Source organism: Gekko japonicus, unplaced genomic scaffold (genome assembly GCF_001447785.1).
Source record: "Gekko japonicus isolate JY-2015 unplaced genomic scaffold, Gekko_japonicus_V1.1 scaffold133, whole genome shotgun sequence".
Classification (NCBI taxonomy): domain Eukaryota; kingdom Metazoa; phylum Chordata; class Lepidosauria; order Squamata; family Gekkonidae; genus Gekko; species Gekko japonicus.
Window position 1 is genome coordinate 122219 of NW_015171506.1, and position 26204 is coordinate 148422.

A 26204-nucleotide genomic window follows, 5' to 3' on the forward strand; every position below is an offset into this window, starting at 1 on the left:
GGGAAGTGGGTGGGAAAGGACTGGGTGGAGGGAAAGAAGAAATAACACGGGGAAGGGATAGGATTCCATCCTGAATCCCCTACTTGTAACATCTATTCTACAAAATGGCCTGGCCAGCAAGCAGCCGTGCGGGAAAATGACGGAGCCAGCCAGAAGACGTCTACACCGGGCAGTGATGGCGCGTGCAATTAAAGTAAATATACGTTGTCTTCCCTATCCCCTACGAACATTGTTAGTCCCTTATCTATATATGGAGTAACTATATATGGAGCCCATTGGGGAAAGCGATTAATAAATGGAAAGTATTATTATTATTATTATTATTATTATAAAATGCATATAGTCTCAGTTACATACTTGAAAAAGTATATGAATGCCTGCTAATGGTTTGTACATGTTGCATTTGATACACGTCTCTCATATGAAAACTAAAAAGTAATCTTAAGGGCTTGATTAGCACTGAAGAATATTGGCTTCAAAGTTAATAGCTACAGGGATGATAAGATAAGAAGAGCTGCTGATCAGACAAAGGATCTATCCAATCCAGTTTCCTGTTTCTGGCTAGACAGCCAGTTGTCTCCACAATGCCCACAAACAGCATATTTTTTATTTTGCATATACTACAAACTACAAAGAAATATAGGAGAGGGACAACAACTAGGGATAAAGAAAAGCAAACCACACTAGACTAAAACCCCAAGAGAGGGATACTTGGAAAACTTGACCACTGTTTCTCCAGGTAGGCTTTTTTTTTTAATATAGTTGGAGTAAGCCCTATAGGCTGTCTCCATTTCATTTACCAGTTCATCCGCTGTTAAGCCTACTACCGGAGCATGATCTCACTGAGCACCCTCTTCAAGTCTTCCCGATCCGTTTCAGGAACCCCCTGAAACCTGAGAATCATGTTAGCTTTCTCCATCTGAAGCTGCAAGACTCAATTCTCTTGGCAATTCTGCTTCATTTCCACCTCTCCCATCCTTTTCTTCAACCTCTTACTTGTGGTGTCAATCTCTTTAATTTTCTCGTTTGCCTGCTCCACTTTTTTCTCCGTCTCATTCAGCTGAAGCTGCTGTGCCGCAAAGTTCTTATTCATCACAGTCAATTGCTGGTTAATACCATCGAGTTGCTCCATCACCGGCTTGAGCATATCCGCCAGGAGTTTGAGGACATCTGCTTCCTCTTCCGGTCTCAGACTCTGCCCGCCCGGCTTCGTTTTAAACTTTCTCTGCTAGGCCGCCATCTTTCCCGTTTTGTTTACAGTTTCTGCTGCTTCCCCACAACTCGGAAAACTCGCCAAACAACTTTGCAGATCGGATAAGTCTCTCAAAACACTTTCGGTTTACTTCCTCCCCTCTCCCCCTTCGTGTCTTAACCACTCATTCGCAAAAGAGGCATCCCTCTTTGCAATCTCTGTTTCCAATCGCTGGGGGGGGGGGAATCGCTTTTCAAACTACTCCATTTTTATTCAGAACTCACGTTCATTGTCGGCTCGATCTCCGGCGCTTGTCCCGGTCAGTCCAGTTTATGCCCGAAGGCCACTCAGCGACTGGACCGTCGGGGCGGAGGGGAGCCTCAATTCTCTGGCATTACGCCATCGAAGAGGCTATCCCTCAAAAGCCCCCTGGCCTGGAGCCTATCACAAAGGCTCCGCGGGGGTGTCACTCGAAGTGGCACCCCTCCAGGCCGCTGGTGTGCGATTCGCCCTCCTCCATTGTGAGGAGAGCATCCACCATCACTGTTCCGTCGACTGGAAGTTCAGCATATTGCCATCCTGCATGTCACCACCCTCTGATATTCAGAGGCAGACCTCTTCTACTTAGCAACTGAATATTTTAAGCAACAATATTTTGTAGTGCCACAAATGTGATTAAAATATTACCAAGAAGCCATACCTCTTTTTTGGTAAAGGCTATTAATACAGTCAACAACACTCGGGTAAACTTCACTCTGCTGAATACTGCAAAGCACTGCTGGTGCTACAAAGAAAAGCAATCAAGAATTAATAGTTCCAAATAGTTTGCAGAAAAAAGGCTGACATTGCTAAAATGTTAGTATTACTCATTGTACTGAAAGTCCAACATTTCCTAGTTTGCATTATTTAAAATGCAAACAAAATTTAAAGTAAACTTTTGAGTAACTAATAATCAAACTGTGAACAACATTAAATAATCACAAATTTTGTGGGTTAGGTATCCATAACTACTACTTAATATGGTGCCTGATTCAAGTCCTGCCACAAAAAAGGTAATCCTTAATTTAAAAAAACCAAATTTTAGGACACTTTTTAATATGATTTTGCACAGCATTCAAGTGTCCTTACTTCAAGCTCGACTTCTGGATCTCTCTCTTCTCCTTGTCGGCTTCGAGTGCTCTGAAATCAAAGACATTAAAAACTATTCAAAAGTACCCTGAAACTGTATTACACAAAACTATTAAAAAGAACTATCTCCTGATCATACTCCTATTCCTTCCTGTTAATCTGATTAGATGACAGTGTTGCATAGAATTAAAAGGCAGATTTTGTTACACTAAAAATTACGAAACGCTAGTATGGTACAGTGAATAGAGAGCAGATTTAGGGAGAAGGGGGGTGAAAGCCCCATTCACACACGAAGCTCATCATCAAATTTGATTTCTTAGCAGCAGACACTTTGTTTATTCAGGTGTCTGTCCTGTTCATATACAGATCCATAGTAAAGGAGGAAAGACTGAACACAAATGTGCATATATCAAGAGCCAACCATCTCTGCCCTCTTATCTTACGCCACACCATCATCCCTAGAGATGTAAAGATTTGGAAAAAAAACCCTGGGTTTGGTAGTGTGTATGCCCAGATGCAACTTTAATGTATCTAAAATAAGACCGCTGTAACATTTTAAAAAAATGTACCTTAACTCGCCTTTGCATGTCATCTTCAACATCCTTCAGCATACCTGGAAAATACACATTTTATTCAGTTTGGCTATATGAATAATTTGCACAACTACATGGATATTCCTATTTTATAAGCAACAATAATCTGAACTAAGACCATATCTCAAAGAGTACACTCCTAAACCATTTATTCTTGTTTGACATTTACTAAACACAATGCTTGTTAGAACTTTGAGGACTCCATATATTTAGAAAGATTCTTTGAAAGTAAATAAATGTTGCATTCTTCCAAAAAAGTAGAAACACGTCAATAAGTTATCTGAGTTTTACCTGTAACTCGAAGATCCGTCACACTGTTTGCCATCTTAAATCCGTATGTCATGGACTGAAAATCTTCCTAAACACAATAGGAGAAACTAGGTGTTACCACTAAGACCAAGAACAGCAGCATGCATCACACATGTTCTGCACAAAGTACAAAACTCTAAAATCGAATCTAAATTTAGCTTAGACCTATATCAATAGCTGTGTTCAGAATATTATTAACTAGGTAAAATACATAAAATACAAGGTAAGAGGTTTAAATCATCATCCCATCAACACATCAGGAAACAAAAAAATTTCCAAAAATAACAGTATATACAGCTCTGCTCAATACTGCTAAACTCTCATTTGAAGTTTGGCTTAGGAAGCCTATTAAAAAAGTAGAAAAAGTAATGTAAGATTTAGATTCAGTGGGTTGAAGCCAAAGACTTGTTTGTACAAGAAGGCAAAACTTCATATAAGAGGGGAGGTGTTCCACAATTTCTTCTAATTCAGTTTTCCAGCTGCAGATCCATCCATCACACTACTCAGTGTTCGGAAGTTGTCTGGAGTGATTTTTTCCAAAAGCATAGGGGTTACAACTGGTGTGTGGTAAGGAGACCTCTTTTCACAAAGGAGAACTCCATTCATTTTTCCTTGGATGCAACTCAACAAAGACCTGGATTTCTTCCAAGACAAGATACTTATTTGTCTAATGATTTCTTAAACTGAAAAATCAAGGTCTGCCTAAAACTGGATAAATGAGCTAATTAAAAAACAGAAAAAAATCAGTCTTTTGAACTGCAAAAATGCTAAGCCACTGGATCAAGAAATCGTTACAATTGTGCTTCAATAGAATTGGGGTGTCAGACAAAAGACCCCCAGTCCCATTGACTATAGTTTCTAACTTGACAAATTTTACTCCCCAAAGCTACTGTTGAGCTCATCTCTGGCTTTCTTTATCTGGAAAGCTTCCTTCTGTGAAAGCCCATCTAAGACAAGACTTTGCTGCCGCAAAGCCTCCCCTTGCCCCAATCAAGCTAACTTCTGCTACCTGGACTTTCCCTCACCCCTACCCCAGCCCAAAGAATGAAGAAATAAACTTTTGGGGTTTTTTATGCCCTGGCCTCTAAAGAGCTGCCTTCATCATTCCAACTTGTGCTCAGTAATCTGATCTGGAGGCCTAACTCTGCAGCATAATCTCTAATTCCTTGATCACTTCCACCCTTTTGTGTGGCTGCTTCCACATTTTTTTCCTCCTAGATCTGCCTCTTACATTTTTACCTGGACTAGCACATCTCTTGGATCTGTGAAAATCTGAAGACCATCATCTGATCATCTGCCTAGATAACCTATACCAAATGGTTTCTCCACACAGAATCAAAGAAAGAGAGGTTATATAGCACTCAGCTTCCATGCCACCTCCCTCCCTCCTCTAAACCTCTCCCTTGAGTTACAGAGGGCACAGGTGTGTGTTCACATGGGAATAACTAGCATCCCTTGTGGACACTCCTCTTTTCATGCTACAAGTGTGGTTGATATCATTCTGACTGCATTCACTCAACAAAGCTATCCTTGATTATCCTGCTTAATTCCAGCCCTGCTTCTATACCTGCCTCAGAGCCTCATCCCTTTGTTTTAAAGATTGCTTAGAAGTCTGTGTATCATCCCCTTATGATAATGGTGAAAACCTAAACTTGCAGCTCCCGTCAGTTAAAAGCAGTGGAAGTTAATTTAGTTGATTTCTAAAGTTAATTTAGACCCAAGCAGGGAGCAGGCCTCATTCACAGAGACTCATGTCTAGCATACTTATGTCTTTCCAAGGACATACAGCATTACTACTTTTGGAATTTCTTGTTCCATAACAGGTGGCAAAATGAAACTTGATACACATATAGCCCAAGAAACCCTAATTAATAGAGAAGTCTGAACACAGAACACATATAATAGATGAAATGGGTAATGACAAATCTCTCTTATAATAGCAACTAGGATTTCAGAAGAGTACAAGCTAATCCACAAATTAAATAGAATGGAAGGATATGAGAGTCCTCTATTCACATGTGAGATTCACCTTTGGATTGGGATGTAGCACTTGCAATAGAAGCCCAGACACATCTATAAGTGCAGAAAACAAGCTATGGCCCCGGTCACACGCGCAGGAAACTGCGGGGGAGAAGTGTGGCTGTTTGCCCCGGGGCAAACTAACACGCAGTAAAGTGATCATACCTCCTGTGGAGGTTCTGTGGAGGTACCGTGGAGCTTCCGTGGTTACGGAGAGGCGTCGATCACAACACATGCCTGCGCGCAACGAAGAAGCGCGCGGCGCGGCGAACTGGGTTTCTTTTTTTGTGTACACTACGAATGCGCATGCTCCGTTGAGTGCTTATGCGCAACCACGGAGACTTGGGGGAAAAAAAAATCTTCTTCGCAAGGGGACATGGACGGGCGCCGGATGCCACCGGAAACGCGATCAGACGCCCGCCCTTGCCCCGCAGTTTCCGGAAACTAGTACCTCCGAGGTACTAGTTTTTTGCTCCGTTTTATCGGCGGTTCGCCACAGTTCAACCACGGGAGCTCTACGCTCCCCAGATGTTGCCGTGTGATCGTGCCAGGTAACTCCGCCTCTCTTCCGTCTATTTAGCGTGGCTTCTGCTCCGTGTGAACGGGGCCTATATTTACTAATAGAAAAGGGGAGGGGGGAATCATCTACTGAATAGGTAGATTTGAGTCTAGTAGCATCTTAGAGACCTGTAAAATTCTCAGGATATAAGCTTTCAAGAGTCAAAGCTTCCTTTGTCAGGATCTACCTGTTCTACAGCAGACCCAACACAGCTACCTTCTGAAACTATCCACTGAATAGAAGCTTACCTCTTCAAATACAGCAGCTTTGTTTACTTTTTCTCTGGCAATATCACAAATTTTTAGAATCCCCAGAGCAAATGCCTTCATGGCAGGATCCTCAATAAAATCTGGATTATGAATATAAAGGCAAGTGAACACTGTCTGAGCTAAAGAATGGCCTTCCAACCACGTTATCTGAAAATGTTAAAAAGAAACAGTGTGATACTTGTAAGCCTTCATAAATATTTCACTAAATATAAATGAATTTTCTCTTAATTCCATTATTGCGAACAGGTAGAGAAGCTGTTTTAAATTTAAATACTGTCTATTTTTCCCCATAAACTTGAGGGGGGAATGTAGTTTCTGACATTACAATACGCTACCAAATTCGCAACTGCGCATTAAACACAGAATATTGTCCTTGGTGACCCTGGGCCAGTCACTCTCTGACTCTCAGCACCAATTATCTCAAAGGGTTGTTGTTATAAGGATACAATGAAAGGGAAGAGAACAACACTGTGAGCTCTTTTGAGTCTACACTGGAGAGAAAAGTGTTAGGATATAAATATCTAAATATGAAGAAATGTGCACAATCCAGGACTTCATGCACAAACCATGTACAAACAGAAGGGATGGGTAATTTGCAACTGCACTACATCCAAGAGTTGAACACATACTAGATTTGTAGTACCAATCAAAGTAAGAAACCAACAGCCCAGGGACACATCATGGCCACTATCAGCCTTATCAAGATGGGTAGCTGTGTTAGTCTCTCTGTAGCAGTAGAAAGGAGTAAGAGTCCAGTAGTACCTTAAAGACTAACAAAATTTGTGGTAGGGTATGAGCTTTTGCGAGTCACTGCTCACTTCTTCAGATACCTAAAGTGAGGAGTGACTCACAAAAGCTCATATCAACCTGGGATACTTTTATTTATTGTTCTAATATTTTAAATTGCAAACAATCTTGAAAGCTTTAAAGCAGCATACAAATGCAAGAAAATATGGTAACTGTGGAATAACCTAGCCCAACACTGGAAAGCCCTCCATTTCACACAGCAGAGCACCCACTTGACTGGGTCCCAGTCAGTCTCCAAACAACCTTAATGGAAGTCTTTGCTGCAGCAATAGTAGGAGATACAAAGGAAAAAGGTACTGTAGTTACCAGGCCATGAATATAGGATTGGGAGCAAGAAGAGGCCAGCTAGACTGGTAGCGCAAGCACATTCTGAGTCCTGCAGACGTACACTGGCCCTTTCCTACTCCCTCCCTGTCCCCAGAACACAGCCTCACAAGAACTAGTAAAAACCATCCACCATGCCTAACAATTCATTCTCCAACCACGGACTGTAGTGGCATAATAGACAGTCCGTAGAAGTCTCTTCCTGACCCCTGCATGCTAAAGCTAGACTTATGAGGAAACAAAGCAGTAAAAGGGGGGTTTCATACTAAAAGCACAATGTAAACTTAAAAAAAATTGTGCTAAGAGATCTATGTTTGTCAAATACTAGTTTCAGGACAACTTCCATTTTAATATGGATCCCAATTTTAAAACTTCAAAAATTAAAACGTGAGCTTCTCTAAAGCTGCATTGGGCTTGTATTTTTTTAAAGCACCTTCCTCTGTTAAAAGCATAAAAATATAATATTCTTACCAAGCAGCAAAAGCAAGTGTCCATTATTCCTATCAACTCAGGTAAAGATAAGTCTTTAATTTTAATTGTACCATCCTTTAAAAGAATGAAAGAGAAAGTGCATGAGTTTGCATTAACAGCACATGGTGGGATATTAGGATAAAAAGAAATAACTTGCATTTATCACCCGTTTAAGTTTAGTTTTGCATAAGTATGCATGTGTACCTGAAAACGAAGGGGGATACTGATAATGCAGCAGTATGTGCACCTTTCTACTGAGCTTGTGCTTTTGGCAGGTGGAGCAAGACTATTTGTACACCTACTGTACATATAGTAAAGGTAAAGGTTCCCTTGCTCGAAAGCCAGTCGAATCCGACTCTAGGGTTGCGGTGCTCATCTCCGTTTCAAAGCCGAAGAGCCAGCGCTGTCCGAAGATGTTTCTGTGGTCATGTGGCCGGCATGACTAAACACCAAGGCGCATGGAACGCTGTTACCTTCTCACCAAAGTGGTACCTATTTATCTACTTGCAAGTTCTTGCTTTCGAACTGCTAGGTTGGCAGAAGCTGGAACTAGAGACGGGAGCTCTCTCCGTCTTGCAGCACCCAGGTCTCGAACTGCTGAACTACTGACCTTCCACAGCCTGCAGTTCAGTGTCTTAACCACTTGAGCCACCGCAGCTGTACATATGAGGACAAGAAAAATCTCTCTTCCTCTCATCCCCTCCCCCATCCCCTTCCTCTCATGCCTTATTTATAGACTGCCTTTCTCACGGAGACTCAAGGCAGATTACAGAGTTCAGGAAGAGGAAAATGTAAAATACTTATAGAACATCAAATGAACAATATAATATGACTAGGAATACAAAACAGAATGACAATGGGAGGATTCAGGACATACAAAAGGAAGTACCTCTTTACACAATGAGTGATTAAAATGTGGAATTTACTGCCAGAGGATATAGAAGAAGAGGAAGAAGAGATTGGATTTATACCCCGCCCTTCACTTGGAGTCTCAGAGCGGCTTACAAACTCCTCTCCCTTCCCCTCCCCACAACAGACACCCTGTGAGGTGGGCGGGGCTGAGAGAACTCTGACACAAAGGGCTCTTTTTCAAGGACAGCTGTGCCAGAGCTTGTGACTGACCCAAGGTCACATCAGCAGGTGCAAGTGGAGGAGTGGGGAATCAAACCCGGTTCTCCCAGATTAGAGTCCGTGCACTTAACCACTACACCAAACTGGCTCTCCAAACTGGCCCATATAGTGATGGCCACAGGCATAAACAGGGGTGGAAACGTCAGAAGGTCAAAAATACTGATTTCACTGACCAAAATTCCAAAAAAACTGACCAAATACTGACAAATTACTGAACAATTTAATGTCAGCCTACTGATAAGCTAGCGTTTTAAATGTAAAACTAGGACTTCATTAAAAATTATTATCTGGTCTCCACCATCCCCATAGCCATCCCCATAGTTACATGTGACCCAGATAAAAGGATTGCACACCTTTTATTGAATTTTTTCATGAACAGAGGACAATGTTTTCATTGTTGTACAAAATTTAAGGGGAAAAAAGAATCCCTTTTAAAAATAATCACATACTGCAGATAATAAAACAGCAAAACCTATAGAAAACTAAACATAAAGTAATAATTATGACAACAAAACATAATTACTGTAAGGTAAGACTTGTCTTTGCTTTTATTTTATCTTTGGTTTTTTGATGAAAAAAGAACCAGCCAGCAGCCTGCCATCCCTGGTGGAGGCCGTGTCGGGCTGGGCACTGGAACACCCTAGACTGATTGTCCTGTGTGATTTCAATGTCCATGCGGATGATGTGGCCTCCACTCAGGCAATAAACCTAGTGTCATTCGTGGTGGTGCTGGGACTCTCTCCATATGTAACGACTCCCACTCACCAGGCCAGATACATGCTTGATCTGATCTTCGCAGAAGGGGTCACAGTGGACTGGGTCACTGCCTCAGCAGTGCCATGGTCAGACCATCATGCCCTGAAGGCCCATATGAATGTTTCACCCCGACCCTGTTTGGGCAGCAAGATGATTTCAGCTAACCTGCGGAGCCAAATGGACCCCATGTGGCTTCAAATGGCCCTGTGGGATCTGATGCCCCCTGGCAGCTCATTAGATGAGCTTGTGAAGGATTGGCACTGCTGACTCTTAGCAGCCATCGATGAGATCGCTCCCCGACACCCTCTGTGCCCTCGCTCTAGGCTGGCTCCTTGGTTTACCCAGGAGTTGCAGTTGATGAAGCGAAGGCTAAGATGGCTAGAGTGGCAGTAGCAGTGCGCCTGCGACAAAGCCACAACATCTTATAGGACGTTTATAAGATCCTATGAGATGGCAGTCAAAGCTGCTGAGAGTATTATGTGGCCACGATTGTGTCTGCGAACTCATGCCCAGCCCAATTATCTAGAATAATTTGGTCTATGACTGTCCTGCCACAAGGCAGACCAAATGTTAGGGAATTCGACACTGGCTGCCTTTGCGACCTACTTTGCAGATAAAGTCCTGTCGCTCTGCCGTGACCTGCCCGCCACAGTTGAGACAGTTAGTGAACTCGAGGCTCCATGCATGTCTTCTAGTCAGGTTATGGATTATTTCAGTTCGCTCAGCCTGGAGGAAGTTGACAAACTGCTCTTAACTGTACTCCCTACCAAGTGCTGCCTTGACCCGTGCCCATCATGGCTAATTAAAGCTGACCGTGATGGGTATCGAGATGCCCTAAGGGAGATTATCAACAAGTTGGAAGGACAGTTCCCTAGGGCACTCAAGGAAGCTGTGGTTCATCCCTTCCTGAAAAGGTCATCTCCGGATCTGGCTGAACTGGCTAATTGCTGGCTGGTCTCAAATCTGCCCTATTTGGGCAAAATAATTGAGAGGGCTGTGGCAATTCAGCTACAGAGCTTTTTGGATGACACTTCCATTCTAGATCCCTTCCAGTCCAGTTTCCACCCAGGCTACGGGATGGAGACGGCACTGGTCGCCCTCACGGATGACCTCTGGAGGCATTTGGATCGGGCCGGAGTGGCAGTGATGTTGCTGTTGGACATGTCAGCAGCGTTCAACATGGTCGACCATCAGTTACTGATTCACTGCCTTGCCGACACTGGAACCCAGGGGCCTGCCTTGCAATGACTGGCTTCCTTCCTTCAGGGTTGGGGACAAAGGGTGCTGCTAAGGGAGCAGCTATCCCAAAGGTACCCACTGATTTGTGGAGTGCTCCAAAGGACGGTGCTGTCCCCAGTGCTATTTAACATCTATGTGCGCCCCCTTGCCCAGATTGGGCTGGGATTTCACCACTATGCGGATGACACCCAGCTTTATTAGTTGTTGGGCGACCAGTCTGTTTCTACACGGGAAGATCTGGACTGGGCGTTGCAAGCTGTGGTTGGTTGGCTAAGGTGAGCCAACTGAAATTGAATCCGATGAAGACGGAGGTCTTGTGTCTGAGCCGGGGCGGTCCAAGGGTAGAGATCCCACTTCCAACCTTTGATGGGGCGCCATTGGTGCCAGCGCCAGAGGTTAGGAGCTTGGGAGTGCTCCTGGATGCCTCACTAACAATGGAGGCCCAGGTAGTAGCCAATGCCAAATCAGCCTTTTAGCACCTCCAGCTGATTAGGCAGTTGGTTCCCTTCCTCGAATACAACGACTTGGCGACAGTGACCCATGCGATGGTCACCTCAAGACTGGACTACTGTAATGCTCTCTATGTGGGGCTGCCCTTGACCCAAATCCAGAAGCTACAGCTAGTGCAAAATGCTGCAACCAGGTTTCTGATGGGCCTTCCTATGCGGGAGCACATCCAGCCAGTGCTGAAAGCACTGCACTGGCTGCCAATAACATACCGAATTCGCTTCAAGGTGCTGATATTTACCTTTAAACCCCTTTATAGTCAGGGGCCCACATACCTGAGGGAACGTCTTTCCCCACATGCTCCCCAGAGAGCACTGCGCTCAGGGTCACAAAACCGATTGGCCTCCCAGGTCGTAAAGATGCCAGACTGGCCACAACCAGGCCCAGGGCCTTCTCACTGGTTGCTCCGTACTGGTGGAATGAACTCCCAGAAGAGATCAGGGCCTTTGGAACCTTTTACAGTTCTGCAGGGCCTACAAGATGGAGCTCTTCCACCAGACCTTCAGCTAAGGAGCCTCACCAAATAACATCAAATAACTGACAAGTGATAGTGCCCTGGTCCTTGGTTTACCACCAACAGCCTGTGCTGTTGCCTAAATATAGAGACCAAGACGAGCCAACCACCAATACAGATCATCTGATTACAACACTAGTATTGGTTTTGCCTTCTGTAAGCATTGTTATAAGTGCCTGATCACTTACTACCACTTTACGATAATGTAGAGTTTTATTATTTGTTTTAAGATTGTATATAATTTGTTACCTATATGTTTAATCTCTTTGTAAGCCGCCCTGAGCCCGCTCCAGCAGGGAGGGCGGGGTATAAATTGAATAAATAAATGAATGAAGTTATTCACAAACTCTTCCGTTTCTCACCAGTTTTCTGCATTGCATCCACAAGCATTTTTCCCCTTGTCCTCTTCTTCCATTGCTTTCTCAATTCCTTCTAGCATGAGCTGTGCCATGTTGAATCCCACAATATCCATCACCTCTAATTTATTTATTTTAAAAGAATTATGAAGCCAGAATGCCAGCAGGGGGTTGGGGGCTATCCAGTGTTTTGCACGGAGTGTCACATGTATGACTATCTGCCCACTGGGCAGAAGTCTTGGGTGTGTCCTCGGTGCAAGGAGCTCCTGGTTCTCAGGGAACGTGTGTGCTCCCTTGAGGCCAAGGTGGCTGATCTGGAGAAGCAGAGACAGTCAGCTAGGCACACAGAAAAGACTCTCAGGGACTTGTTAGCTATGTCCCACTCTGGATCTGGCAGCCCCGCTGCTGTCAGGGAGCATGAGGGTCTAGGGGAAACAGGGCACCGTGCTGAGGATAAGGGGAATGTGCCCTCAGAAGGGACCTCTTCCCCAGCTGGTGAGCGGGTATCCTTTCGCACCAAGGAACCATCCCTGGGCAGGGTGGGAGGGGGGCTCTTGGTAGTTGATGATTTGATCCTTAGTCAGGTAGACAGCTGGGTGGCGAACCCGCATACTGACCGTATGGTGACTTGCCTGTCTGGTGCGAAGGTAGTGGACATTATGTGTGGTTTAGATAGGCTGGTAGATAGTGCTAGGGAGGAGCCAGTGGTCATGGTGCATGTCGGCACCAACGATGTGGGGTAATGCAGTCGTGAGGTCCTGGAGGAGAAATTTAGGCTGCTGGGCAGGAAACTTAGGTCCAGGACCTCCAAGGTAGCTTTCTCAGAAGTGCTACCTGTTCCACGCGCAGGGCTGGAGAGACAGGCACAGATTAGGAATCTCAATGTGTGGATGAGATGATGGTGTAGGGGGGAAGGTTTCAATTTGTTAGGCACTGGGATGCTTTTTGGAACAAGAGGGAGCTGTACAGGCGAGACAGTCTCCACTTGTCCCGAGAATGAACCAGGCTGCTGGCGCTTAAAATCAAAAAGGTGGCAGAGCAGTTTTTAAAAAGAATATTGGGGGAAAGCCGACAGGAGATGAAAAGTACTTGAGGGGGTACTTGTTGCTTTTCTACAGGGAAGTGGATTGAAATTGTCCACTGAGACCATGGCTAGTGACATGGACTGCCTGACAAGGTCTCGAGATAGCAAGAGGAAGGTTGCAGGCTTAACTAGTATGAGACATTATAGCTGTTGCTATACAAATACTAGAAGTGTCCGAGGTAAAATCGGGGAGTCGGAGTGCTTGGTGTTGGAGGGAAAAATAGACATTGTGGGTATTTCAGAAACTTGGTGGGATGAGGAAAATCAGTGGGATACAGTGATTCCCGGTTAAGTCCAATGTAAAGACCAACAATAAAACTTTCTTCAAATACATTAGAAGCAGGAAACCAGCCAGGGAGGCAGTGGGGCTCTTGGATGACCAAGAGGTAAAAGGAGTACTGAAGGATGATAGGGAAATGGCTGAGAAGCTCAATGCATTTTTTGCCTCTGTCTTCACTGTGGAAGATGAGAAGTGCTTGCCCACTCCAGAACCGCTGATTTCAGGAGGGGTGTTGAAAGACCTGAGTCAGATTGAGGTGACAAGAGAGGAGGTCCTAAAAACTGATAGACAACTTAAAACCTGATAAATCACCAGGCCCAGATGGCATACATCCGAGAGTTCTGAAAGAACTCAAATGTGAACTTCTGGATCTCCTTACAAAAATATGTAATCTTTCCTTAAAATCTGCCTCCATTCCTGAGGACTGGAAGATTAATGTCACTCCCATCCTTAAATAGGGTTCCAGAGGAGATCCGGGAAATTACAGGCTAGTCAGTCTGACGTTGATACCGGGTAAATTGGTGGAAACCATTATTAAGGAAAGAATCAGTAGGCACGTAGTTGAACAAAACCTACTGAGGCAGACTCAGCATGGGTTCTGTAAGGGAAGATCTTGTCTCACTAACCTGTTAGTGTTCTTTGAGGGGGTGAACAAACATGTGGACAAGGGGGAGCCAACAGATATTGTTTACCTTGACTTCCAGAAAGCTTTTGATAAAGTTCCTCATCAAAGGCTCCTAAGTAAGCTGAAAAATCATGGGAATAAAGTCCTTTTATGGGTCAAAAACTGGCTAATTAATAGAAAACAGAGTGAGTATAAATGGGCAATTTTCTCAGTGGAGGGTGGTAAGCAGTGGGGTACCGCAGGGATCAGTACTTGGTCCACTGCTTTTTAACTTGTTCATTAATTATTTGGAGTTGGGAGTAAGCAGTGAAGTGGCTAAATTTGCGGATGATACGAAGTTGTTCAGGGTGGTGAAAACCAGTGAGGATTGTGAGGCACTCCAAAGGGATCTGTCAAGGATGGGCAAGTGGGCGTCAACATGGCAAATGGGGTTCAATGTGGCCAAGTGCAAGGTGATGCACATTGGAGCCAAAAATCCTAAATATAAATACACACTGATGGGGTCTGAACTGGCAGAGACTGATCAAGAGAGAGATCTCGGAGCTGTAGTAGATAACTCACTGAAAATGTCGAGACAGTGTGTGACTGCAATAAAAAAGGCCAATGCTATGCTGGGGATTATTAGGAAGGGTATTGAAAACAATCAGCCAATATCATAATGCCCCTATATAAATCAATGGTGCAACCTCATTTGGAATACTGTGTGCAGTTCTGGTCACCACACCTTAAAAAGGATATTATAACTTTGGAAAAAGTGCAGAAAAGGGCAACTCGAATGATAAAAGGGTTGGAACACTTTCCCTATGAGGAAAGGTTAAAGCGCTTAGGGCTCTTTAGCTTGGAGAAACGGCTGAGGGGTGACATGATTGAGGTTTATAAGATTATGCACGGGATAGAGCAGGTAGAGAAAGAGGTACTTTTCTCCCTTTCTCACAATATAAGAACTCGTGGGCACTCAATGAAATTGCTGAGCGGTCGGGTTACTATGGATAAAAGGAAGTACTTCTTCACCCAAAGAGTGATTAACACATGGAATTCACTGCCACAGAAACTGGTGGCGGCTACAAGCATGGATGGCTTCAAAAGGGAATTAGATAAGCATATGGAGCAGAGGTCCACCAGTGGCTATTAGCCACAAGGTATAGATAGGGGCTCTGGGGCAAGTGATGCTCTGTCTTCTTGGTGCTTGGGGGGGGGGGGTCAACAGTGGGAGGGCTTCTAATGTCCTGGCCCCACTGGTGGACCTCCTGATGGCACCTGGTATTTTTGGCCACTGTGTGACAGAGTGTTGGACTGGATGGGCCTTTGGCCTGATCCAACATTGGTGTCTCTTATGTTCTTATGGAGGACAGGGTATAAACTAAATAAATGAATGAATAAATAAATGAATAAATAAAGTTATTCACAAGCTCTTTCATTTCTCAACAGTTTTCTGCACTGCATCCACAAGCATTTTTTTCACTTGTCCTCTTCTTCCATTGCTTTCTCAACTCCTTCTAGCATGAGCTGTGCCATGCTGAATCCCACAATATCCATCACCTCTACTTTCACTGTCTCATGTTTTAAGAGGTTAAGTATGTTTCTATACTTTGTGGAAAATTTCACCAAACCACTTTTACTCTTAGGAACAAAGTCCTTAAAGTACTTCATAACTAAACTGAAAACAATCTGTCTTCTCACTGGGAAATCATCATGTTTCCCCAAAAATGCAGTAATGAAAATGGGAAAACACAAACTGCACCCACAAAAATCGAAGAAATACTGACTTTACTAACCAATTTTTTTAAAAAAACTGACAAGTTACTGACCAAGATGAAAAAATTGACTTTTACTGATTTTACTGACCATTTTCCACCCCTGCATAAACAGCTTTAAAGCAGATTAGACAGATTCAGATAGAACAGGTCTATCCGTGAGCCAGAGTGACTAACAGCAAACTATGAACCATCCTTTGCTCTTGGAGGTTTCTTTTTGAAACTGACCAATGAAATTATATATTCCATTAAATATGTGCATTTATGCCCATTTGTTATAACATTCAAAAACAACCTTTATTTTATTAAGAGTCTGACAAATACTGAAATGTGACCAACCTTGATAGCTTGTTCAAAGTTAAGAACTTTTCGATTAACTTGATTTCCAATCATACCAGCATCCATTTTGGGATCCATCATTTCAATGGCAGACATAGCTTCAAAAAGACCAAAACTAAGGGCAGCAAACACAGAAAGAAAAAATACCTTAAGTTACCATAAATTTAATTTATATAAAACAAAGCATTATTTTTAGCTCCCCAGGAAGAAGTAGAAACAATGAAAGAATCTGCACACTTCTGTATCTAAACAGAGGATAATGCCACATGTGTTATGAGGGAAACCTCTCTTACACATTCTGCAATTTAATGCATATCACATAAACTTGCAGTATAAAAGTTTATTTTTAGCCCAATGTGAGAGACTGCCATGAACCCCAACAAAATGCTGCCTTCCTCCATTCCCCTGAGCTGCTTATGTACAATCTATTAAAGCTAGGTACTGGCTAGTCCGTTGGTTTTCACCATGCACACCTAAAAGTTGAAGCAGTCCAGGATTTACAATAGAACAAAAAAGTTATGATGCTGTACTTGTTAAGCCGGCTTATCTGGAAGTATATTACACTCCAATTGATTGGATGTACTCCCAACTAAAAAGAGTAGACCTCAAGGGTGTTATATATGAAGGAACCATTTGTGAAATATGTGTTGTGATCTATGTTCCCTCTAAGATGACTCCAGCTCACACATTTTGCTCCAGAGCAAACTAATTTATGCAGTAGCCAAATTGCTCACTCACAACTTTAATGCCAGAGCTCACAAAGTAGGATTTTTGCTCACAAGACTCCACAGCTTAGAGGAAGCATTGGTTGTGATCCAAAATAACTTGTTGGGGGGGGGGGAGAAACCCTACCAATAATAAATATGTTTAGACCGCAGCCTTAAGCACAACTTTAAACATGCTAAGTTCCTCTGCATTCTGTTGGAAATAATCCTAGTAGGTGTGCACAGAAGTCCCAATGTAGTTATCAAATTAATGACGCCTTAAATTACACAGATTAAACCCTAGATCAGTGTTAGTCTATATTCTTCAAATGGGGAAGACCACTAAAGCAGCAATCAGAAGAACACATAACTGGAAATAAGCACCATAAAATTTAGTAGTAATTGCTTCTAAATATTTTGTTTTAGAGATTTAAGAAATACTTTTTATACACACAGACTCACAGTTTGTCATGCAGCAGCTCCCCCAACTTCAATTCTAAAAGGAAATGAAAGATCAACTCATAACAGAGATATTGAAATATTTTCAATACCAAACAAAATAAAACAGGATTATATGACAACAGGGTTATCTTTCTCATGGATTATATACAGGAAAAGGCTAAATATATAGCCATGCTTTTCTGTTTGGTCTTAGCTTCAGTCAGAATCAAAACTCTATTCCAGATTCCACCAGGCTTGTCTGTCTCCTCAGCAAGTAGATGTAGTAACAGGATACTTTGCTTTCTAATCCACAATTTGCCCCATACTTCTTGGGTCTATTCCTAGACCATAGGAAGAAACTGTGTGGTGGAGGACCCAATCCCCAGCCGTCTACCTGTCTGTTGTTGTTTTACCAAAAAGTTGTTTGGGGTTTATTGCATGATGGAAAGGCCTGCTTGCCAGCCATCTATCCCAGCTTGCTCCAACTATGGCAATAACTGCACAGATGAGTATGAAGTGTGAGAGAGGCTTGTATGTCAAAGGTCTACAAATTCTGTTGCATTTCTCTATTTGTATAAATGACAGCAGCTTTGTGACTATCCATATATGTATGAAAGAAACCGGGGGTCCTTTTCAAGTGTTCACATGAGTAAGTGATCTGTTAAAGATTCTGATTGGCTATCAAGATGGCAAGCAACTTTAAAAATGCACAATTTTTGCACATTCTTATAATGGAGACATTTTCCACCAGACTCCTCCCACAAGTAAATGCTAAGCTCTGCCCCCAAATCCAGTGCTTTGCTCCGCTACCTCTAACAATCTCATCCTGTGTTTTCTAAACCTCAAGTCAGGTTTACCTCTACAGCAGTCTTCAAAATCCTGGGTAATATCTATCCAGCTTGTATTACTCTTTTCCATCTTCTCAGGTATGTTGGGCTCCCATCCTGAATCATCATCTTCTACTGAAGCTTTCATAACCATGATCCCACACCTGTACAGACACTGGAAATCAAGCACTGGGCATCAAAGAAGGTTCCAAATAACAGCTCTTTAGCAAACAGAAAGAGAGGGGGCCAACTGCATTAATCTTTCATTCTCCTGATTTTTGGACATTCGAGATCTCAGGACCACCGCCATGCTGGGACAGGGATGGGGGAAGGGAGAAGAAATGAAGAGAAGCCTGGGAAGGGTGGGTGGAACTCGGAAGTGGCCGGGTAGGGCCAGCCTCTTCGCATCAACTGTGAAAAACAAACCTGCCGGTCAGATATGGGGAGTTACTCTTCTTAGCCCTCGACAGGGAACCATTGGCGGTGCTCAAGAAAGCAAAGCCCACCAGCTTCTAGTCTGCACATTACGGGACTTACCAGGGGCCTTTCACCCGCTGCGGCCCCTCCCCCCCTCCCTTGCAACTGCCTGGTCCCCGGGCCCCCCGCGTGTGACGGCTGCGAAACAAAGGGGCGGGGCGTCTAGCCGCCCATGGCATTCGCGCTGCCTCACCGAGTCCGTTTGCCTCCGCCTCCCACAATCAAAAGACTCGACTTCCCCTTTCAAGCTCAACATACATGGATTTAAGGCGCACGCGCAGACCCACGAACCGACTCCGGATATGGTGGCTACACGCGTGCGTATGAAACCGAGTACTTCCTTTCCGCATACACTTAAGAAGGTACTTGGCTGAATGTTGTTTTTGTTTGGAGACCGGATTTCCTGACTGTTTCGTGAAGTCTCGACTATCTCTTGTTAGAGCGGTAGATGCTTATAGTAATGTAGAGTTTTTATCACTGCGATGTTTGGAAGGTTCTGTTTTCATCCATTCCAGAAATAAGATAGAAGGAAAGGCAGAAGTTCATACTGAGGCCTTTTTTGCAGTTTTTTTAAAAAATGGCTTTGTGAATGTTTCTTGTATTGTCAGAGAAAGAAATAAGTTGTCTAATATGATTGTTATTATTGTAAATAACGTGCATGAATGAGAAGATGATTTGGGGAAGTCCCACAGTGTGCTTTTATTTTATAACATAGGGCAAGGGCCGGTATTGAGTGGTTTACAGCGGGCTTAAAGTGTAGTTCAGAATTAATCACATATTGTGCGTGGCTGGAGTTGAGGCAGAAAGTTTTATAACAGCTCTGCTGTAACTATACGGTGATATATTATGTTCGTTCTAGTACAGATTTCAGATAATACCAGAAACAGTGTGAGACAGGTAGAGGGAGACAGGAGGAAGCAAAGGTGTGAGGAACAGGATAACCATTCCGCAAGTTTCTTGCGGGTCTCCACTTGTAAGTTGTCTAATATGATTGTTATTATTGTAAATAACGTGCATGAATGAGAAGATGATTTGGGGAAGTCCCACAGTGTGCTTTTATTTTATAACATAGGGCAAGGGCCGGTATTGAGTGGTTTACAGCGGGCTTAAAGTGTAGTTCAGAATTAATCACATATTGTGCGTGGCTGGAGTTGAGGCAGAAAGTTTTATAACAGCTCTGCTGTAACTATACGGTGATATATTATGTTCGTTCTAGTACAGATTTCAGATAATACCAGAAACTAGGGGGTACATAAAAACATAGCCAGACGAATTGGTCTGCTGAAAAAAAGTTCAAATTGTAGCAGTAGAGGTAGTGTAGTGGTGAAGAGTATTCGATCAGTATCTGGGCGACCTGGAATCAAATCCCCACTTGTGCCAAGGATGCTCGCTGGGTGACCTTGGGTCAGTCACACACTGTACCTCACAGGGTTGTTATAAAGACAGAATGGAGGTAAGGAGAATAACATTAGCTGCCTTGGGTCCCAATTGGGGAGCAAGGCAGGGTACAAATGAAATAAATAAATAATTGTATTGGAGCCAACTGAAAGTCACTAAGTAGTGAGCTGGCTTTTAAGTTTTGCAGAACTATCAGGCTGGCTGCTTTTTTAAAAAATAGGGTGGAGACGAGTAAAAAAAGATAAGTGTTGGTAAAGCTTCTGCTGTGTGTGATAGTCTGAAAATGGTGATTGAGGAAGCTCTTTGCAGGCGAGTAAGTTGAAAGAATGCTGAGGTGGTAGAATGTAGACTGCACCCCATTAGATTGCAGACAGGATCACATTTTGGAATAGCTTTATGTTAAAAACGCCCTGCAAATAAAAAATCAGTAAAGTGGGCAAGCAGAGCAAGTAGAAGATTTTACTCTACAGTGCTAGTTTTCAAATATGTGTGAAATATGTGAAGGAATATTCAAAGCTGGAATCCATCACCGCAGTTTGAAATTACTCTACCATCTTAGCTTCTGTCATGTGTAATTCATCAAGAATTCATCACTTGGTCTCTCTAGGAAAATATTTTAGAGGTTTTAAAGGAATATCAGTATTGATCGATAATACTTGAAAGTCACTGGGCAATACTATCCTTACGTTCTAGTGCTACTCCCTTGTATCTTCTTTCCCTGGCCTATGATCTAATAGCAAGGATTTTAATGAAAATATGTTTCCTTTCATGCTCTATAATCCTGGACACAGATCTAGGAAATCTAGGAAAAGTTTGATTTTAATTTACTCTCAAAATCCTATATCCTGCAATGTATTTAGCTATTCTACACCGTTCCATGTTGATATATTTATTCTTGATGGTTCATTGTGCTCTTGGTGCATCCATGGAGATATGTATAGGTAGCTCTTTTTTGCTTCTCCTGCACCCTGGTCTAACTCTTTTACAGTTTGAGAAGTGAGAAACTGTGCCTCATGCTTATGAAATTTCATTTGTGGCAACCAGATAGTCAGAGACAGAAAAATGTTATGAAACATTAAACAGAATTTCTTCCTTGTGTAGTAGTTTTGGGTGGGGTAGCCATGTTGGTCTGATGCAGTAGAACAAAGTTTGAGTCTAGTGACACCTTTAAGACCAACAAAGTTTTATTCAGCTATAAGCTTTCATGTGCAAGCAAGGTATCTGATGAAATGTGCTCACACACGAAAGCTTATACTGTAAATAAAAACTTCATTGGTCTTAAAGGTGCCACTGGACTCAAACTTTGTTCTCCTTGTATACTGTTATAAAATTTGCTATTTCTCTTCACCTTCATTCAAGTGGGGAGGGAAATGCCTGAAATCATTTGCTAAAACACTACTCTGAAGTGCCATTTAGTGTCCTCTAACATTTCTTTTTAGAGTTAGTCTAAGTCCCCCTTTCCATCAACTTTGTCTTTCTCTACTCCTAAGTAGGCAACTTTTCGTTAGTTAAAAATGGTAATCTTCCCTTGGAGACTCAAACCAACAAGTTGCCTTCTAGTTAACCTGCTTTTACTCATGTCTGTTCTTCTACCTTTATTAACATTTCCTAATAATTCCTAAATAATGCACAATTAATTATATTTCTTCCGTAACTGTATCTGAAATGGTTTAATGAATTTCCATTGGAAGATCTGTGAATGTATCTGCCCAACTTTTTAAAAAAGATAAATTGCAGCTTTGAGGAACACTTGTCTAAGACTAGGGCCATGGAACAGTTTTGTTGATTGAAACCAGTCCTAAACTGATCAGCTGTTAACTCTGAAAGATGAAAAAATAGAGGAAAATAGGATATCCATCTTATTTTTTTTCCAGGGAAAACAACAGCCCAGGGAGAAGTGGACAGTTTCTATTGGTAAAACAGTTTAGGGGGAGCTCAGGGTGCCCCAATATGGTACCCATGGGCACCAAGGTGCCTACCTTTCTTGATGGCCACCAAGTGTGGGTGTGGCCAGGTGGGGCCAGGTGGGACTCAGCACTGAATTTATCACTGAAGATCTGATTGGCTGTGCAGATTAAAATAACATTGTGTTGGCAGCTGCCACCACAGTATTTGTTTTATTTTCTGCCCCTTCTCCCCCAGTGTGTATTTTAAATTATGCCTCTTCTCCCCTGCACTTGGGCTTCGTGTGTGTGATTTTGCTTCCTGTGACAGTCGTTTTGTGGTTCACTCTGCCTCTTGCAGCAGCCATTTTCTGATTGCAGCCACCATACTGTGTCAGAATTCCAAAGGTGCCCACAGGATCAAAAAGGTTGGTAACCCCTGCATTAACTCCTTCCCCCTTTGTCACAGCCCCTATCTGAATGTACCTTTGGGACCGCCTCTCCTGATATGTCCCCCTAAGGGCATTAAGATCATCAGGTAAGAATCTTCTTTTTGGCCCTGGCCCCAGCCTGGTGGAACTCTCTGCTGAATGACATCTGTGCCCTGTCTGACCTATTAATATTTTGCAGGGCATGTAAGGCAGAGATGTTCTGCCAGGCCTTTGGTTGAGGCCAGCAATGTTTTTTACATCTGCCTGGCACCCCCCTTCCTCCCCCATGACTGAATGCTAGTTATGTCATCTTGTTCTTAAAGTGTCTTCAAATACTTAAATGTTTGAATGTTTTTAACATGGAAATTTTATGGTTTTAATTAGTTTTATAATGTATTGAATTATTCTGTTGTTAACCGCCCTGAGCCTCGTGCAAGCGGTGGTGGTCAAGAAATCTAATGAAATAAATAAATTATCAGTAAAAACTGTAAATATGTAGTTAACTTCAAAACTTAAAATATTGCCTGAGTGACTTTCAAGTGTGATGTTAATTGGACTCTTTTGTCATACTTTAAGCATTTTAGCATGTGCTGCAATGGCACACATCTTTGCCTGCCACTGATAGGAACAGTGAAATGGGTGACCTGAAATGCAGGCCGAAGAATATTGTGGTGCTTGGTTGCTCTAGCGGCACCTCTCACTTTCTTGTCCTTTGGAGAGGCTACAGCACTGAGTGTTCTGCAGGTGATCAACAGACTCTCTTCAAGGGGCATAGTGGACTTAATTTATTTTCCCTTCCTGTTGTTCTCCCCGAAGAGTGGAGAAAATGTTTACTATTTATCATAATCAGGGCTATTTTTGGGCAGGAACGCACAGGAATGGAGTTCCGGCTGGCTTCAGAGTTGGTCACACCCACTACAGCCAAAATCTCTGTGTGCGTGGCTACAGAGGGAAGGACTGGCTTACCCGGGCACCCCACAGCCATGGGGCGCCAAGGGAAGGCAGTTTAAACTGCCTTCCCTTCCCTCAAAAGGGGGGGGGGCTTGCCCAGGCTCCCTGCAGCCATGTGGCGCCCAGGCAAGACAAGGGAAGGCATGGGGTGTGGCCTAATATGCTAATGAGCTGTGCTGTCAGGGGTGTGACCTATTATGCTAATGAGTTCCTGCTGGGCTTTTTCTACAAAAAAAGCCCGGATCATGATAAATGTTAAGAGGGAGGGAAGTGAGGTGAGGAATAAACAGTGCTTTAGTGGTGGATGTAGCCCACATAGTACTGTATTTTCCGGCGTATAAGACGACCCCCCACTTCTGAGAAGATTTCCCTGGGTTAAAAAGTAGTCTTATACGCAGGAAAATACGGTAGTTCTGGGAGCCACATCACTACCATACCACTGAGGTGTGATTTCGAATTTTAAAGTTTTCAGAAAGCATAACTTTATTTTATTTAAAACTTTTATTAGCAGCCTTCTCCCTTGTGGAACTCAAGGCAGCTTAGAATGTAAATAAAACATTTATAACCCCTCCCTAAAAGATGGCAATTTAAAATCTCAATTAGGACCACCAATAAATAAAACTAAATTAGTCAAATGCTGTCCTAAATTGTCTTAAGCTGCCTCCTGAAAATGGAAAGTGAGTAAAGTAAAACTATATTTTATTTAAGTTTATAATGATGTGATAACTATCCTTTCCTATCCTATTGCAGAGTTGGGTACTAATTTTTCAGTGATTATAAATAGACTTCATCTTGCCATGTCTTCCAGTGGTCAGTTTCCAAGTACTTCTATAAATATAGTTTTTTAAGTGGCTAAAATGCAGACACACAGAGTTTATCAGAGCTCAAAATCCAAGTGGGTTGACTATTTACAATAAACATGTCTATACTTATTAGTAATTGTTAGCTATTTATATCACACAATATGTTAAGTTGCTGGGACACCCCTTCTACTATTTTACTTATTGAAATCTATGTCAAATGGATTGTGATGGTGAATTTTATCCATAAAATGCCGTGTTAATAATTTAAAAAAGTTCCTGAAACTATAATGCAAAAAAAATATAAAAATGAGATTGAAGCAGACAACAACATAGTCCATTGCTCTGAAAATTGTGAGGAATGTTTAAGTGACCCAAGAAAAATGTACTAGTGTGGGAAAGAAGGTCACCTGCTACAGCCTATTATTAGTATCTCCATGTTATTCCCAAAGGCTGGGCTATTTCTATTTTTTTTTTAAATTAAATGTTACCATTTCCAATTGAGGAAGCATTCAGAAATAGTATCTTAGAGGAGCCTCATTACACAAGATGTGTAATGTGAGCCAGATGAGGGTTCCCCTGACTCGTTTCACATTACACATGTGACTGGGAATTTGCTTTAGCTATTGCTTTGGGGTGTAATTCTGCTGCAGAGCATGACAGAGCAGGAGGAGCAGCTTCAGCCTTCCCTTCTTTCCATCCTGTGCTGTTTTCATGAGCAAAAAATGGCTGCGGAAGGAGTTTGTCCTGCTGTCAGTTCTGTATAGAGGTTATATGGTTTCACATAAAATCTATACTATATGATGTAAGGAGGGGTTGTGGTGGAGTACCTATAGGTGTTTTTGAAACAGTAGTCATATACAATTATGAAATGGTGGGTATTTTAGAATAGTGCTAGATTCTAAGCAGTATCTTATTTATTAGCTGTTGTAGATTTTCCGGGCTGTATGGCCGTGGTCTTAGCATTGTAGGACCTGATGTTTCACCAGCAGCTGTGACTGACATCCTCAGAGGTATAACACAGAAAAATGGAATACTCCATCTTCTGAGGATGTCAGTCACAGCTGCTGGTGAAACATCAGGTCCTACAATGCTAAGACCACGGCCATACAGCCCGGAAAATCTACAACTAATGAACTCCGGCCGTGAAAGCCTTCGACAACATATTTTATTTATTCCTTCTTTGCAGTTCTATTATTATTTTGCAGCTAAAACATGTAATAAAATAGACCACAAAAATTTATACGGAAATCCACAAATATAAACTAGGGTACCATCACCATTTAAAACACTAGCCCTTTTCAAACTGCCTTTGTATTCTCTTTTAGTAACTGGTTGCTAATGACTGCTAGTGGAATTTATTTACTTGTTCATACAAACTTGCTGGTGTTGGATTAGCAAAGCATGGTTGAGTCACTTTTGAGGGAAACTGCTGTTTTCCATTTTCAACACCTTCATTGTGCTTCTGAATCACTGTGGTGTGCTGTTTAAAATGTCTATAGGACTTTGTACAATGCTGCTTTTCCCTTGCCCTTTTTCGCCATGCAGTCTTCCTAAGACTGTTTAAAATATTCTAATGTGAGCGCTATAGCACTCACAGTAGAACTTTTGGTGCCAGTTTGGTGTAGTGGTTAAGTGTGTGGACCCTAATCTGGGAGAACCGGGTTTGACTCCCCACTCCTCCACTTGCACCTGCTGATGTGACCTTGGGTCTGTCACCAGGGCCGGCTCCAGGTGTTTTTGTGTCCTAGGCGGGGCTACCTTCCACCCATGCATCCACTAATTATGGGGTTGCCAACCTCCAGGTGAGACCTGGAGAGAAGGATCCTGATGGGTCCCCGCCCCCCTCTGCTGCCACATAAATCAGTTTGCTCTGGAGCCGTCCCTTCCTGAGCCGAGACAAAATGTGTGAGCTGGAGGCTAAAAAACTGTGAGCCAGCACACACTCACTCAGCTTAGGGGGAACACTGCTTCTGGCGGAGCTGCAGAAAAGCACACGCATAAGCCACAGTCTTTGCAAACGGGGGGGGGGGGGG

At 42.8% G+C, this 26204-nt stretch overlaps 2 protein-coding genes across 4 annotated transcripts in view; one reads left to right on the plus strand and one right to left on the minus strand.

The window, feature by feature from the left end:
* The window catches only part of NAA35 (N(alpha)-acetyltransferase 35, NatC auxiliary subunit), a 48242-nt gene extending 29264 nt beyond the window's left edge, over positions 1-18978 (minus strand). Inside the window, exons 1-10 of one of the 3 annotated variants that reach the window (XM_015419281.1) lie at positions 18899-18978; positions 18259-18403; positions 17423-17456; positions 16257-16371; positions 7672-7746; positions 6049-6216; positions 3205-3271; positions 2890-2933; positions 2321-2371; positions 1893-1976 (exon numbers count right to left, since the gene is read on the minus strand). In XM_015419281.1, coding sequence (XP_015274767.1) covers positions 1893-1976; positions 2321-2371; positions 2890-2933; positions 3205-3271; positions 6049-6216; positions 7672-7746; positions 16257-16371; positions 17423-17456; positions 18259-18403; positions 18899-18961 — 846 coding nt within the window. In that variant the 5' untranslated portion in view covers positions 18962-18978. Of the gene's footprint in view, positions 1-1892; positions 1977-2320; positions 2372-2889; positions 2934-3204; positions 3272-6048; positions 6217-7671; positions 7747-16256; positions 16372-17422; positions 17457-18258; positions 18404-18654; positions 18714-18765; positions 18792-18898 lie in introns of those variants that run through there. The other 2 variants (XM_015419283.1, XM_015419282.1) reach the window with 2 other exon arrangements.
* A 32-nt stretch (positions 18979-19010) lies between these two features.
* The window catches only part of AGTPBP1 (ATP/GTP binding protein 1), a 146244-nt gene continuing 139050 nt past the window's right edge, over positions 19011-26204 (plus strand). Inside the window, exon 1 of the mRNA XM_015419280.1 lies at positions 19011-19067. The gene's annotated coding sequence lies outside the window, so the exon portion shown is untranslated. The remainder of the gene's footprint in view (positions 19068-26204) is intronic.